The 17152-nt window shown below is 35.7% G+C and overlaps 1 protein-coding gene across 3 annotated transcripts in view; it reads right to left on the bottom strand.

Annotated features, from left to right (window-relative positions):
• Window positions 1–17152, bottom strand: part of LOC121377571 (protein delta homolog 1-like) — a 47379-nt gene that overhangs the window by 13408 nt on the left and 16819 nt on the right. For all 3 annotated transcript variants that reach the window (XM_041505619.1, XM_041505618.1, XM_041505621.1), the window contains exons 4-6: window positions 13042–13134; window positions 10321–10410; window positions 5719–5811 (exon numbers count right to left, since the gene is read on the bottom strand). In XM_041505619.1, coding sequence (XP_041361553.1) covers window positions 5719–5811; window positions 10321–10410; window positions 13042–13134 — 276 coding nt within the window. The remainder of the gene's footprint in view (window positions 1–5718; window positions 5812–10320; window positions 10411–13041; window positions 13135–17152) is intronic.

Below are 17152 nucleotides of genomic sequence, written 5' to 3' on the forward strand. Positions count from 1 at the left end.
GCATATGGCAAAATGACGTTAAAAATATTATTAAATGAGAGTGCTCTTTCTTGCATGGGTACTCAATTCCTGTGAACGGACTCAAGTATTGCTAGACTCGGTCTGTGCCCAAGTACTCATGCAGCGCCAAAAATTCGCGCGAATATCCGAATTTGATTCGCGCAACCATAAAACATCCGAATCTATTTGGATTCGCGTGAAATATTTCCACAAATTTATTAAATTGAATAATCAGTGAGTATAACATGACAGTATTTAAAAAAAAAAAAAAAAGTCTGCTCATTAAGCTTCAGATTAAACTGGCTTCAAAAGCATATCATACATTCGAATCCGTGCATGTTCAAAACATAGAAGTTTATCGAGAATAGTCTGGCCAAGACAAGCAGTGGTTGGTCCATTTCAATGAACCAAATTGCCAATGAAAAGAACCGAAAGGAACATTTTTGTTCAGTTCTTACATAATAACAATAGACAGCAGTGTGCCACTTTTAGTAATACGTATGTACATTAAACATTTCTATGTTAGTTCGCCGATATTATGTTCCTTACCTTGAATTAGCTGCTCTTTTTAATCAATAAATCTTTTTATCGGTAGCAGAAAGGTACTTCAGTAATATCCATACAAACATTGAACCAATGCACAAAATACATCGACAAAAGTATCCCATGCGCTGTTTATGAATAAGCAATCTTCGAAAAGTAACCTGTGCTGCGATCAGCCAGACCAAGTGGAAAAATGTCCGCTAGACTGGTTTATGCACGTCACAGTAAACCAAATGGCCTTATTAGAAACCGATCAATTAGTTCATGAACGTTTACCAAACGTTTGCTGGCTGAACTTGGGGCTGGTAAGACAGCTAAAAAACTGACTGTAAAGAAAAATGGAACCAACAACTAAAAAAAACTGTTAGTAGAAAAAAAATGTGTTCGGTTTGTTTGTTTTTTGCTTTAAACTTGAATACACTGTTACTGACAAACTGGGTATTTTTTCCAGTAAATAATAAGGGTTGTTTTATATACACTAATCCAGATACAGTTAGTAGCATATGACACATAAGTCTATATACTAACACTGTTGACAAAGTTCTCTGAAAATGTTTAGAATCGGAGGATTCCCGTGGACTGCTTCCATGGGAATCCACATGGATTTTCGTGAAAACAGCCACATTTTTAGCCCTGTTGTGGAGACCCTAGTAATGAGAGAGGAATCCAGCTGATTCTATTCCATGGGCTACTCTTTCAGTTAACAGCAGTGGTAGAAATTAGGAAATATTTTCACTGGCCCGAGGGACTAGTAGCTGAGGACAGTTACTAGTCCCCAGGAAAAATCACTAGCACCCCACCCCCACTTCATTATTGAAGAAGTTTGTGAAGACGAAACCTATATGGGACCTAGCAAGTTGTTCAAGGATTGAACACACATTACTATGTTGCTTGTACTTTAATGGTGCAAATAAAATTCAGGAATTATCTTTACTGTTACTGAATTATTTTATTCTGTCTTAATACATTCGGATGTCCACTTGGTAAACTTGGAAATCTCCACTAGAGCCTTTTGGAAGCAGCTAGTTAAAATCGATCAATGCCAACATGATCTATTACAATGCGTTTAATTAAAGACTGTATTTACTACCGACGAAACGAACACAAAGCACCAACACACACACACACACACACACACACACACACACACACACACACACACAAATAAAAAAATTTTTCCCTTCCAAACATGTTTCATCTATAATCGGAATATTACAGCAATTTTCGGAATTCGGAAACAAATATCGGAAAGTTCTGATTGTGTTTGCAGTAAATATCTGGATTTATTGAGACCAAACGAAACTGCGATACTTTTGACTTTAGTCAATCTGTCATGGTTTCATTGATAAAATAGATTGACTGTCTGCATCATGAATCTGTGTCACAACTGCCCAATATTACTCGCTCGGGGGACTAGCGCCATTTAAATTGCAGTGTTCTCCAACTTTATGCGACCAGGTTGGCGGACATGTGAGGCCTTTTTTTTTCTGGCATTTAATAGTTGATTTAAATAAAGTTAACCATAATCTATCTCATGATCTGCTGCACCGGCACCGGTCACGTTGAAGTAGTAGGGCCTACATGATCATTGACCTAAATGTGTGCGGCCAGTTGGCTAATCTCACCCGGAAAATTTTGAAAATAAAAGCTCATATAGATGTGATTTCCTGGCATCTGGGGATAGTATTTTGCCGCCTTTCATTGCATAAAATATTATTCTCGATTTATGGTTTTCAACATGCCAACAGCCAGCAACAGACAATTCACCTGCATGAAATTTGCCCGGACCCTTGTTAATTACTTGCAAGGACTAAGATTTACTAAAAATCATAATATGCAAATTGCCAATGATGAAGTGACGGGGGGCTGTGCACGTCTGTCAAAAATTACCGCTCGCTGATTGGATTAGAGGAGCCAAGCTGTTGAGAGGCAATCTACGTTGCACCGCTGAGATTGTGCCACTTGTATTAACGACTCCCGCTTTATCACTGCTGGATATTGGGGAGGCCCGTTCGACACGTGGACATTTTGATGGGCGTTCATCGTTGTTCTTAGAGCGGTTGGCGAGGAGCGAATTCTAACTACATTGTGCCGGTATTAGGGAGGGGCCTTGAAGTGTTATCGTTGGTACATGTAGGCCTACGGATAAATCAGAAAGCAGACAAATCTTTCTTCCCTGCCATGATTAAATATTACGTCGGTATAAACGATCAGTACGCAATGTGCTAGCCTGTGCAGGATTTTATAGGGAGTGGTCGTGACGTCATATCGCGGTAAACTGCATGCTAATGAAACAAACCAGGGATCGTATAGGCCTTGGAGTAATTAGAGGAGGGTGCATGCACGATGCTAATCGCAGTACAAACAATACACTACGAGCATTCAGACATGAAGCCCGAGCTTTCTTCAGTAGGTCCTTTGGTTTCTTCAATAGGTCCTTTGATGTCTAACTTCATGCAATAAATTTTCTAACGTTATTTAGGGAATAACCCTACTGTATTTTCCGATTTGCGGACGTATATCGGTGGTTTTACTGTCGCAAATTTAGTTTTATTGGCGATGCGTTAGCAAATCGGAAAACACAGTAGGGTTATCCCTATTCTAATTAAACTGTTTGCTGGTTGATTTTAAATAGGAAATTGTCACATTTGTAGTAAGAATAAGCCTATAAACGTCACCGACTGGTGACGTCATTAGGTAGCCCATTAACAGACAATGGGTGGTCGGACAATTAGCGGCTCGAACATAGATGTGTAATTTGACATATTTAATCTGCTCTCATGATTAGATAACGACTAATAAAGAATAATATGTTCATTTCTGACATAAAAATTTGGCAGGAGTTCGACCCGTACCCCCTTCAATAGTTAAGGTAGTTTTAGGATAGGGTTAGGCTTAGTCTTTAGAGCCTTTGATATAGAGGGGTACGGGTCGAACTCTTTCCAAACATTTCTCAGTATTTAACGACTTCTGTACGTAATATGAACGCTACAGAAATTGTCTTTATGATGTCATTACAAAACAACCCTGTTCCTCGCTTAACCTATGACGTATTTCTGCCAGAAAATTTGCGACCGGTATATTGGTGATTTTACCACCTGAAATTTTTAGCAGGGATCCAATCAGATTCATTCTTACAAATGTGTTGAATTAGAATATTATTATTATATACTCCAAGTCAAAGTACAGGCTAAATATAGCGATAGGTGAATAGAACTGACGGAAGTTATTTTTCGTCATAGCGGATTGATTTTCGACTTGGCGGCATTTTTTATCAGCTTGGCGGACCCGTCTGCGAAAATCTTCAGCTTGGCGGCACAAATTCTCAGCTTGGCGGGTGTACAAGCCGCTTACTGGGGTTGGAGAACACTGAAATTGTACTTGCCCCCAGGGATTTCTACTCGCCTGGGGCAAGGGGGCTAGTGTTAGCTTCTATCCCTGAACAGCCTGGGATCCTTTATATATGTACCACCCCATAGACAAGATATAGTACATGCCACGATACACCAATTTTGAAAGAAAGGAAGGAAATGCTTATTTTGACGACACTCTCAATACATTTTATTTACGGCTATATTGCATCAGACATATGGTTAAGTACATACTACAAAGTTATTGAGAGAGGAAACCCACTGTTGCCACTTCATGGCCTACTCTTTTCGATTAGCAGCAAGGGATCTTTTATATGCACCATCCCAGATAGGATAGCACATACCATGGCCTTTGATATACCAGTCATGATGCATTAGCTGGAACATGAAATTGCCCAATGCATGGGCCCACTGATGGAGATCGATCCTAGATTGACTGCATCAGGTTACCACTTTACCACTGGGCTACGTTCTACCCAAGGTCTAGTGTTGTTATTAAACAAAACTTTAAACGTTCTACTCATTAGTTTTGTTCTCAATATCTCGCCCGCAGTAGTCGGAAGGGATTATTTAATTTGGATAAAAAAATATTCTCGGGCAAAAGGTAATGCTGTTACAATACTCTTCACTTCTCCTACAACCCATGTTATTAAATAATATTTTAATGATAAACAGTTGACTTCTCGTTGGAAATATACTATTACTGTATATTATTTATGATCATCATTTACTTCAGTAAACAAACACTACTGATTTTCACCATTATACGAACTTCTGTTAGCTCAATGGATGTATTAATCAAAAGTTGTTAAAAGAAAATAGGTTTTGGGGTTCTTTTTTTTTCTTTTTTTTTTAATTCTGCTACATGCAGAATGATTAAATCAGACTAACATGTATGTATTTCCAGTGGGGTCGATCTATACCACATGAACCGTACTCTCTAAGTATTTGTTAAAGAAACTGTTTTATGATGGATGAGAAATAGAACAAAGAAACGGGGGGAGAGAGAGAGAGAGGAGAGAGATAGAATGAGGTTCAACTATACATACATGTACCAGGGTTTCTGCCAGAGTAAAACGGGTATGGCGCAATACCCAAATTTTTATTTTTTTAAGTTTACATTTTGACAAAATTAATGACTCTTTTATCATTATTGTATGATTTTCTTAACCCTAACCCTAAATGTAACCCATTACTTTGTGGGGAAGGCCCCCCATACCCCCTGTTGACCGTGGTTGCATTCAGTTCCATAGCGCTATACCCAAAAATTTCTTTCTGGCAGAAACACTGCATACATGTGCATTCCCTCAATGTAACAGAAAAATCAACCTCCACTGAGGTGATTTGAACCACGGGCTCTCAGTACGAGAGTTCTGCAGCGCTGAGATTTCCCTATTACCTCAGTTGGTAGAACACGGGACTCTCATACAGAGAGCCCGTGGTTCGAATCCCCTCAGTGGAGGTTAAGTTTTATCTGTTACAGTAATATATATATGAAGAGTTCAGATGCAAAAATTTGATAAAGCTATTTTAGTAAAAAAAATTGTTATGCTTTATATACATGTATGTAAAACATATCAAGTCCACACTCAGTGAACTTAAGTTAAAATAAGTAAAGTAAATAAAGGAGAGAATTTCAAAAAACAAGTATGAAAATCAGAACATAACGCCTTGAACTGAGTTATGATAGTAGAAAATGTTTTTTTTGATAAAATGGCATTTTATTGGTTTTTGCACCGAAACTCTTCATCTATATACCATTAAACTACGATAACACGTGTAGTCATTCTTAAACCAGACGTACGGCACTCAGGTCCACCCACGTTGCTTGGACAAGTACACGAGCAGGTTTCTTCGTGAAAGGAGCCACCATTAAAACAATCAGCCGAGCAGATGTCTACAAGATATAAACAGTACACAGTGATAGAAATAAGCAGAATTTTTTACTATTCCACTGGACAAATACATCTAGAAATCTACTTGTCCGCCAATATTGTCCAAATAAATGGTTTGTTTTATTCAAGTACCAGAATGATGTTAAAATTATGACTGCTCAATTTTAATGAAACTGCACTGAATATTTATACTTGTCCACTGGACAACCACTGAGGCACATTTTGCTTGTCCGAATAGATTTTCACTTGTCGGGATAAACGGATAAGTGCTTATTTCGAACACTGGTACAGTAACAAGCAAAATCATAAACATGTAGTAACAGTATGTGTCAGTACCATTTTCTGTTATTATTTGATACAAATATTAAAAAAAAAAAAAAAAAAAATCATAATTATAAAACACCCAAATTTGGCCGCAACTATACTGACATGCAGTGTTCAAGATTAAAAATTTTGAGCAGTATCCCAGTTGGATACTAACATTTCAAAATCTGGTATCTCACCTGAGAATTTAGTATCCTGCTTAAATGAAATTCATAAATAACATCGTAACAAACTTGGACAACACTGTTACTTAACTTAATTCACCAGTAAATGACGACTTTTATTGTTTCAGCGAAAAATAAAAATGCAGGATTAAAAAAACCAACAACATTATATGGTATCCTGGTGGGATACTGGGTTATTGAAGTCTGGTATCCAAAATTAAATTCTGGTATCCCAGGGATACCGTTAATCTCAAACACCGACATGGTACTGTAATAGTGTGCATGGTTTTTATTTGGAGCTTTGTTCTTAATTTTGTTGAGATAAGCAGCTAGATTTAAGGATTTGGGTTAATTAATTTAAGCTCGATTACAGACACTTTCCACACCATTGTTTTGGTTTCAAACACAATAAGAACAAGCATTCCAAGAGTACTGCTATTTATAATTAAAGCAATTAATACATGTCACCTACTGCATGGACCCAACAAATTTTCATATGAGATGTTATCTCCTAAATTCAACAGCTGTAACTGAAAAATGCGTAAATCGCAATAAATGTTAAAACTTGATCTGTAACGTACAGTACATGATACAGCCATGCACAAAATTTCAGCATTGTGAAAAAAAAACTATTTGGAAAACTATAAGTGGGATGGATGGACAGACAGACAGAAACAGACAGACAGACGGACGGAGATGAAACCTATATAGTCTATATAGTCCCCTCTGGTTGGACTGGTTGCGGGGGTAGACAACGACTAATAACATATATCTTGGATTAAGGCTATACGACACTTTTCATATCACTGGGTTTTTTCAAACACAATAAGTACATGTATAACACATATCTTACCGTAATTTGTAAATGGGTACAATTTTGTTTAAATTACAATATTTTGTGCAAATGTTTTAAGGTAATTAGATGCATTATAATGATTATTGAATGTAGCACCAGTATCGGTGGCATCATGGTTAGGCCATCGGTCTACAGGCTGGTAGGTACTGGGTTTGGATCCCAGTCGAGGCATGGGATTTTTAATCCAGATACTGACTCCAAACCCTGAGTGAGTGCTCCACAAGGCTCAATGGGTAGGTGTAAAACCACTTGCACCGACCAGTGATGTGAAGGAACATGCTCTTAATTTTCTTTTCGCCTGTGGCGATATTAATTGTTTTAGAGGGCCGTGTGCAGTTCCAAATGCACTTAGCCCAGGTGGGCACCTTGTTACGTAATACCTTCGTGCGACCGTGCATCCCAATATGCACTTAGTCTAGGTGTGGAGGCCAGGTGGCCAGTAGTTACGTAATACCTCCGCGAGTGCGGTTTTTACAACCGTGATTTTGGCGACTTGGCGTCATTAAGTCTGACGATCTGAGAAAAATATACCGCTTGGTTACTGTGGAAATATACACATCATAAGATTCGGTTCCGCGTCCAGTCTGGGATTTTATAATAAATAGCTAGGGTTTAGATATATCGGGAAGAAACATAGGAAGGCTCCAGGGGATCGCTGTCCATCTGGACTGGTAATTATATATTTTCTGCTCTGTGTATAACCTTGATGTGATTGATGTGACTTTAAATATTTTAATACTGTATTATACCAATATTATTTAGACGGTGCTGCCGGTCATCTGACGCAGTATACTGTAGGCTCACCGGTCTGATATATATATATATATAAAGCTTATCCAGTCATCCTAGAGGACCTAGGTAAACTGTAGGTTATTGTCTTTATTGTGATAGGTACTAGTATTAAGTCTGTATTACAAGGTTATTGAATGAGTAGTTAGGGTTAATTAAAAATTAACCAGTTAGGAATAGAGTTGTAATTCCTTTATTAATTAAGTTCCCCTGGCAACGTTTCTCCATTATCACACGTGTGTGTGTTAGCGTTTCTCAATTATCACACGTGTGGGTGTTGTGTCACGGTGAAGTGATTAGCATATTGTGTAAACTAGACACCTAGAGATTAACTAATTAAGTGATCAGTTCTGGGTTGTTATTATTTGTTGTTGTTAATTAACTACTGCGGCAGTACATTTGTCAGCGTAGGTTAATACAGATTCCAAAGTGTATTGTGTTTTTGTTGTGTTTTCTAGTGAACTAAACGTGCTATAATAATATGTACCTTTTTTAGATCTTATCTCTGATCATACCTAGACGAGCCAGCGGGTATAACTGCCTGTTACAGAGAGATCTAATAGATATACAGTTAGGAGAGATATTTGGACAATCGTGTTTCATTCAGTTACGGGTATTATAGGATCCCCGTGACAGGAGTGATGATGATCCATAACTGGTTCAACTAAGGTCATGGTTTGTGTTATCCTGCCTGTGGGAAGTGCAAATAAAAGAGTAGCCTATGTGCCGACAGCGGGTTTCCTCTAAAAAACAGTGTCAGAATGACCATATGTTTGATGTCCAATAGCCGATGATAAGATTAAAAAACATCAATGTGCTCTGGACAGTGGCGTCGTTAAATAAAACAAACTTTACTCTTTTTTATTGAATGTAGCATCGACACCTTATAACAGAAAATGTTTGTTTAAAAATCTGTGGGCAATCTCCTTCTCTCCTCCCTCCCTCTCACCCCTCTCTCTCTCTGTCTCTCTCTCACACACACACACACACACAACCAATGACAATATCTGCATGATTTCAAATGTTTCAAGTCATGTGTTGGATGATACTACCTGTATGCTGAAGGACAATTCAGTCCCAAATTATTGGCCAGAGGTCAGGATCAATATAGACCAAGACATAATTAGTGAGGTAATGGATAGTGTCAATAGGGTGTTGGATGACATCAATGAGAAGTAACTTTTAAAGATACAGAATTTTCAAGGTGACTGCTCCAAACACAGACAAATGAAAATACAACAATGTTATGTTCAGCCAGATTTGAGCCAAACTACATTTTAAAATGTTGGATTGAAATGAGTGAATTAAGTAACAGAGATCTTCTTCTGCTGGGCATGATTAGATGTATGACCAACCTCAGTTTGATGACACAGCGTTCAAAACACAGCAATGAAGGAATTTAGAAACATCAAAAAACAGTTCAATAAATGATTGAGGGGGAAAAAGTCTGCCGATATACTTTCCGATTCATTCATGCGTAAGTACTTTTAAATTAATTATATAGATAATTGTATTCACTAGGTTCAGTTTATTTAAGGATTGTCTGTTATTTCTTTTACGTTCATTGGGGTATGAACAAATAAATCATCCACAAACTGTGAATTTTTGGCAAAGCCGTTCTCACATAAGTTTACAGGATTATTACCCAGAAGAACGCAAAAAAAATGACAAGACAATACTTGTATTTAAATTTGAATGATACTTGCTAATAATAACACTAAAACGTCATACTTTATTTGGAATTATTTTTGGTCCATAAACATTAAGCTGCGTTATCAGATACGACGCTCCCTGATGACAACTCCCATTGCTACATCTGGACCAATGGGATGGCTACATCTGGACCAATGGGATGGCTACATCTGGACCAATGGGATGATGTTATGTTGTAATAAATATAATTTAATTATGACTTCATAATTATTGGATTTTTTGGAACCAATATAAATAGGAAAGAGTTCTGACCATTTCAGTATTTTTATGTATTAAATTGTGTTATCAACGCTAATTTACCATAATCACAACATGTACTTATATAAAAGACTTTGTGGCCATAGTCGAGTACATTAACCATATAACTATGTAGTCAATCACAACATAACCTATATTTTATGTATTCCAGGAAACAAGACTACCATAGTTAACAGAAAAACAAGAAAGAAGACAGAAAGAAAGAAGAAATGTTTCTACTATATTTTTCCTAAGTATTGTAGTATTCCAGGAAACAAGACTACCATAGTTAACAGAAAAACAAGAAAGAAGAAAGAAAGAAAGAAAGAAAGAAAGAAGACAATTTTCTACTATATTTGTCTTAAGTATTGTAGTATTCCAGGAAACCAGACTACCATCATAGTTAACAGTTACTATGACAAACATACCGCATTTATCTCCAGTCCACAGGCCATAACACTCACATAGGCAATGTTTCCCATCAAGTTCCCCATGAACACATTTTAAGGAACATTTTTCTGTAAAATATAAACAGTACAGAATCCAGCAAAATCATGAACATGTGGTTATGTTAATTTTTATACTATATTGTCTATTATTAATTTCTTTTGTTTGTGTCTATACAAACAAGTACCACTGTTATCATGCTGTTGTAATCTGTAAATACTCTTTTGATATAGATGCTTGGATTCAATCTGATTAAAATTACCTCTACCGGTCTACCAGTAGATCTAACAGCATTGCGTAGCTCCCATGTCCAGGTGACATTTCATCTATAAATAACAATTTAAATATTGACCAATTACACGTCGCCTTTATAGCGTTATTCAGGAGCATACAAATTCTAAAAATATTGGAGAAACTATTTATGCAATAGGCGAACTTGTTGGTCTATTTTAACATTAAAAAACAGGGGAAAAAATGCAGTAATAAACTCTGGATTGTATACTAGTATAAACAGATTTTATGGCTATACCATCACTAGTTGTTTTTTTCTGTCTTGAAACAAATTTTATATAAAATTTTATATTGAAATTAGTTTCCGGCATACTTCGTAATTCACCCGAATCATTTCGTATACCCTCGGCATAATCCCAAATGTTTTTAAATTCTTTTCAAATCACTGGCATGATTTTGCAAGTAAAGTCTTGATTGGTCGAATGAAAGGTCAACTGGACATATGAGCTCCAGTGGGGTGCTATTAGATCCACAGGTACTGAGGTAATAGTAATTAACCAGTAGAGCTAATTTTAATTAGATTGGCTTAGATTTGTCTAAATACTATACATGTACTAATTAAATGTTACATGTAAACATGTGTAGATATCAGATCTGCAACTCTTACTTACCTAAACCTGTACGTTAAATGGGTATTTGCACACTTTTAATGGTACATCTAAATTTAAAGTAAAATTTTTGTCAATCTGCTGCTACCCAAAAACAAGTCCACGGAACACAAACCAAATTTCAGTTATAGGGGAGATTAAACTCTTTAAAACTTATTTTCACAATGCTTAATTAGTTAATATCCAAGCATTCCATTTTGATTTGCTATATTTTCATAAGTGACTAATTTCAAGGTCAAATGAAGGTCATTGTTTCTGAATATATACATACATACATACATACATACATATATATATTACATGTGTATATATACAAATTATTGGTTTATAGATATGTCCATTACACATCTATTAGAGGTGCTTCCTTATTGAAATTTCAGAGGCAGATCCATAATTTAACCAAAGGAGGACATATTTAGGAATGGGTTATATATACAGTCGAACCTCGTTAATCTGGACAGAATGGTTTTCCCACAAATTGACCGGATAAACAAATTTTCGGACTACTGAATCATGTTCAGAGTAGTCTCCCTTTGATTACCAAAAAAAAACCCAAGCATGAAATACAATCATTTATTTGTTTAACCTTCAATATCACATGCACACTGCACAAACCTCAATCAATATTCACAAAGTAATCTAAAATACGGCATTGTCTAATAGCACAGTTTGACGTATAAGAGCTTTGCATTTTAAGAACAAGTTCAAGAAATGGACATTTACGTTGGTTAACCGCACGTGCTTACAACCATGACATGACTAGCGGCATTGTCGACAAGCAGAATAACACGGCGACCTCATGACTTCATCTGCCTATCAAAAGCTCTCAACCAATCACAGAACAGTTTGGATGTCATCCACGCCTTCTTGTTGTGTCTGTACCAAACATAGACCTCTGGGTTGAAATCGGTTCCAAAACATCGTTTTCTTTTCTTTGGTTGGTTTTCCATAACAGTTAGAAAATGGTGTCAAAACCTTAAAAGTTTGATCTTTATGTGGGGCAAAAAGATGGCAGATGGCAACAGTCACTCAAAATTGATTATCCTCAATTGAGTGGACATTGTTAAGATAAGAAGCATTAAATTAAATGGAACATCGATCAAAGGAAATTTCTTACAAAATGTGCATTTCTTGATAAGTATTTAAAAAACGAAACATGTGATATCCCTTAACTCTGACCATTTGTCTTTTGTCCACCAATTGTAACAGTAACTATAATTTAATTACCCTCAATTGACTGTTCTAAAGATTATAAAACAATAGGATCATAGAGTGGTATATCTAACGTGCAGCGAACCAATAAGTGTGTAAAACAAACAGAGGTATGAAACCCCTTGCAGCCATTAGATCTCGTATGGATTGCCTGACTGGTCTTAACTGGTCGCGTTTATTGAAGGCAGGGGATTTGTTGTTTTAGCATTAACTGGATAAATGAAGCGAATTTCCTTTATTCTTGACACTTGTTTTGGATTATAACTGTACGGATCCGGAAGCTGAATATCCAGACTAATGAATAAATTTGCATAGTAGCCGATTCGTTTTGTCACTCATCTGTCCGGAAAGTGGGGTTTCCGGGATAATCGGAGTCCGGATTAACGAGGTTCGACCGTATGTATCAATAATAATTAAAGTGGTTGGTTATGTAAATTGTTAAATACAGTACTTATAGGGACAAATCAAATGTATATGATATATTCTCAGTTTGTTGGGTCATTAATTAGGTCAATGGTCTGTGACTGAATGCTTTTAACCCCATAAAAATATATATTACAAAAATATTTTTTTCACTAAAAAGACATATACCACAACGATTTCCTCTCCAGTAGTATTTACAATCACAAAAGCAACTAGCCTCACGACGACAGCCATCATTTAAACAGTTCAAGGTGCATGTATCTGTAAGATATAAACCGTATCTTTATTCAAACACGTACCCTATTATATGACATCCTAATGCAGATAAAATTATGATTACAACTTTCACAGAGATAAAGAGCATTATAAGTGTATGACAAATTATCATTTGTTTGAAAGAACAAATATTAGAGAACTGAACAAAAAAAACCCATGACTATAATAAAAAACTGTGACTTAAAGGTCCACGTTTATCAAAAATGTAATTCACTATTGTTTGGTATCTACGTATACCTTTTACAATATATATGACGTATCAATAAAATAAATTTTAAAACATTAACCCGTTTTTAATATAATATTTATTTGCATAAAAAAGTCATGTTTTGCCCCATCGTTTGCCAAAACGCCTGTCGAATCCATGAGCTAAGTCACGTGACCCCGTGACGCGCTAACCGGCATAACATGAAAGCGTGATTCGCAGCCTTTCAGACATTTTACTGGGAAGGTGGAACACGTGTATTTTTAAAACGCGAAAATTTTATTCTATTGAATTGAATGGGTGTTCGAGGTGCGCCAACTCCTCAATAGGTGGCGTAAGGCAACAACAGGGTCCCACGTGACACTGAAAAACAAGGAAGTAAACAACTTTGCATCTATAACATTTTGTAAAAAGTTCTATAAATAATGCCTTCTTCGTGTTTTTCTGTTCCTCAATACCACGGAAGAAGGAAACTTTCCAAGTGACAAGATATTGTAAAACAAAAGAAGGATTGTTGCTATGAGATAAGACAAATACCACTTGAAAGTCAACCGTCAGTGTTATTTGTTTTTACAGACAGCATATATTCTGTGACAGAAGATTATAAAACATGTAAGTCCTACTGAATTTTTATTTTACTATTTTCTCCTGTAGATTCTGTTAGGATATAGTTTAGGTAATGCTAAAATATAAAATATTAATAACACGATGATATGAATTTTTTCTTTTTGCTTAAAGGCACACTATCTCTATCACTGATATTATTAGTTTGCATGTGCTATTTTTTCACCACTTTTACATTATTTAGGTCTAGCCTACTTGTCAATTATAAGTACATATTTAATTAATCAATCCTACAATTAATCTTTGCATAATTAATGCAAGGATATCAAATTGTAATGTGCAGCCAATCAAATTGTAATAAGAAGCCTCTCAATATTTTATATAGAGCCAGGACATAGACCAGTGGTAAGACAATCACCTAATGTGCGGTAAACAAAAAGTAATAATAAGTGTCAATGTGTCAGATGTTGAAGTTGTGAGATACAAGTGAATATCAGACTGTAGTTGGAACATTGGGTACTGGAATTTTTGTTATGCTTTGAATGACTAAAAATTAGTCCACTGAAAGTTGTCATGCAATGTAAGCCATGAAATAATGGTAATAAAATTGATATGAAACAGGGTTTTTTCACCTAGACTATTATAAATGCTTTGTTTACATACATTTGGGTTCATACGCCCCTCCCCCTCCCCCCCCATCCTGTATGCCTATGAATGGGCCCATATTGTTTCACTACTGCAATCTGTATTCCAAAAACAATTTAAGTGGAACATTTTATTTATTAAATGGAGAGAAGGAAAGGTGACAAAATGTTTTATAAAAACATTAAAGTATAGTTATTAGTGGTGTGAATGTATATTGTCCCAAACTGTGACCCATGACTGGTATATAAACCCCATGATATTTGCTATCCTGTGTGGAGAAGTGTATACTGTGTATTATAATGCTGCTAATGGAAAACCGTCAATTACCAAATGGTTGACATCCAATAGCTGATTAATTTATCAATGTGCTCTAGTGGTGTCATAAAGCAAAAAGGCATTCACAGCATCCAGGTAAGTTTGAAGAGTGATAATAAAATATGCATCCCCCCCTCCCCACCACCACCTCAAATATGTTCATCCCCAACAAAAAAATCCTGTTCGCCCCCACTTGGTGTTTTGGGGTATCCTTTTTTTTAAATATTGATAAGGAAAAAACAAAAAACAATCAAAATTATGAAACATGACTACGTTTGTAGGTAAAATAGGTCATGTGATCACTAACACCCATGTATATTAATCAATGTCATCTTTACTGCTTAACATTAATATTGGGGGTGGGGCGTACCGACAAATAGTTAGGGGCAAACTGGCTTGGAGAGGAAATGTCTGGTACTCAAGCCATTGACGATAATTTGTTTAAAAAAGTCATAATAAAGTTTTATGTAAATTCACAGACATTGTACTCCACAATGATTATCACTTCTGAAAAAAATATTAATACAAAATAATAATTTTACTCCCATTTTGCAGTTGGTCCGAATTAATGTTAGTCACGAAAAACGTACAAGACGTACACACCGTACCTACGTATATTAAGCCTACGGTAATAAATAAGAAATAAAACAAAATTTCGATCTGCACATCAGTTTCTACTTATTTTTATTTCGTTTCATAATTAATGCAAGTTGAATACGCTGCATTTTGATGTTTGTTTATTTTTAATTGTGTACGAAAACAACTTGCTAGACTGGTTTCCTATTTTCGTGTAGCGTCAACTAGCGTAAACTAGAGGTCAAAAGGGGGTATGGGAGGAGGCGGGGATAGTTACCAAAGCAGGTGAACCAGCAGTTTAGTAAAATATAGTGGTATGGCAAACAAGGTTGCCATTGACTCTTCTTTTTAATTCAACTGAGAAGGACATTTTCACAGATACAACAATCTGCAGTAACCTAAAAAGAATTACGTCTCTTTGAAACCTCTTATGTCATTTAACTGCTTGTCGTTGTCAATTTAAATTTAAGCGATTTGCATTAAATAAGAACATATCAGATCTAAAGTCTTGACACCAAGACTTACATAATGACATAACTGTCCAAATATTACTGCAATAAACAATAAGTACACCGTTATGCTATGTAATATAATAAACTAAGTACATTTGAAAAGTATGCTTTTGGTAAATTTAAGCGATTTTGGGAACATATTTTTTGACAGATTTATTGTTATTACTTTAAGACATTTTATGTAATATAGCAGCCTACTAATGTAGCATTTTATTAGCAGCCTACTAATGTAGCATTTACAATATCCAAATTAAATGCACACGTGTGTGTGCTTCATCCATTCCCAAGGAAATCCAATATTGGAGATAGTACCCTTCTTGCATCGCCACCCCGAGACTAGGTTTATGTACTAAAGCATGCGCAGTTCTACCTATATTCTCTTTGTATTACATTATTTGTTTTTACTGCAGAGACAGTGCAAGTCAAGCTGTATACCTCGGCTGTTCTAGCATTTTGTTTTCATTCCTGTATTAAAAATGAGATTTAATCATCATAATTTAATGGTAATTTGCAAAGCTTTTTTTTTTTTATATACTGGATTTCTTTGTTCTTTTTTTCTTTTTTTTTGTTGAAAAAATGTTGAGTTGGTATGGGTTTAAAACTTGATAACATGTTTTTATATGAATTTTAACTGTATTCATTATGAAGTAACATGTCAATTCATCGGTTTCCTTTTGAAGGAAACAGACTATATACCGTGAGCACATGACTGTTATTCAACAAAGAATATTCTAGTTTTGATTTTTGCTGTGCATTTAAATTACAATGTGATAATTGGAGGGCTAGTTGAATTTGAGAAGGGCCAGTAAGATTTGTCTTCAACTGGCCCTGCTGGCGACCATGGTTTTCATGTTAATTTTCAACCCTGATATATATGTATATGTGTGTGTGTGTGTGTGTGTGTGTGTGTGTGTGTGTATGTGTGTATATATACAAGGCATACAATTAGAATTTTTGAGACAACCGACATGTCGTTCGTGTGGTTTTAGTTTTACATAAACGATTTTCTTCAGTAGTTCAGATAAAAATGCAAATTTTAATGGGTCACAGTAACTAAATGAGAATGCAATATGTACAAATTTCGTAGCTTTTCTCCATCAAATGTCCTATCATAAATACAAAAAAAATATAATAATAATAAAAAAAAATTAAAAATGTATGCTAGAACGAACTTGAAAGCTGTCCG

The sequence above is a fragment of the Gigantopelta aegis genome, chromosome 7 (genome assembly GCF_016097555.1).
Source record: "Gigantopelta aegis isolate Gae_Host chromosome 7, Gae_host_genome, whole genome shotgun sequence".
In the NCBI taxonomy this organism is placed as follows: domain Eukaryota; kingdom Metazoa; phylum Mollusca; class Gastropoda; order Neomphalida; family Peltospiridae; genus Gigantopelta; species Gigantopelta aegis.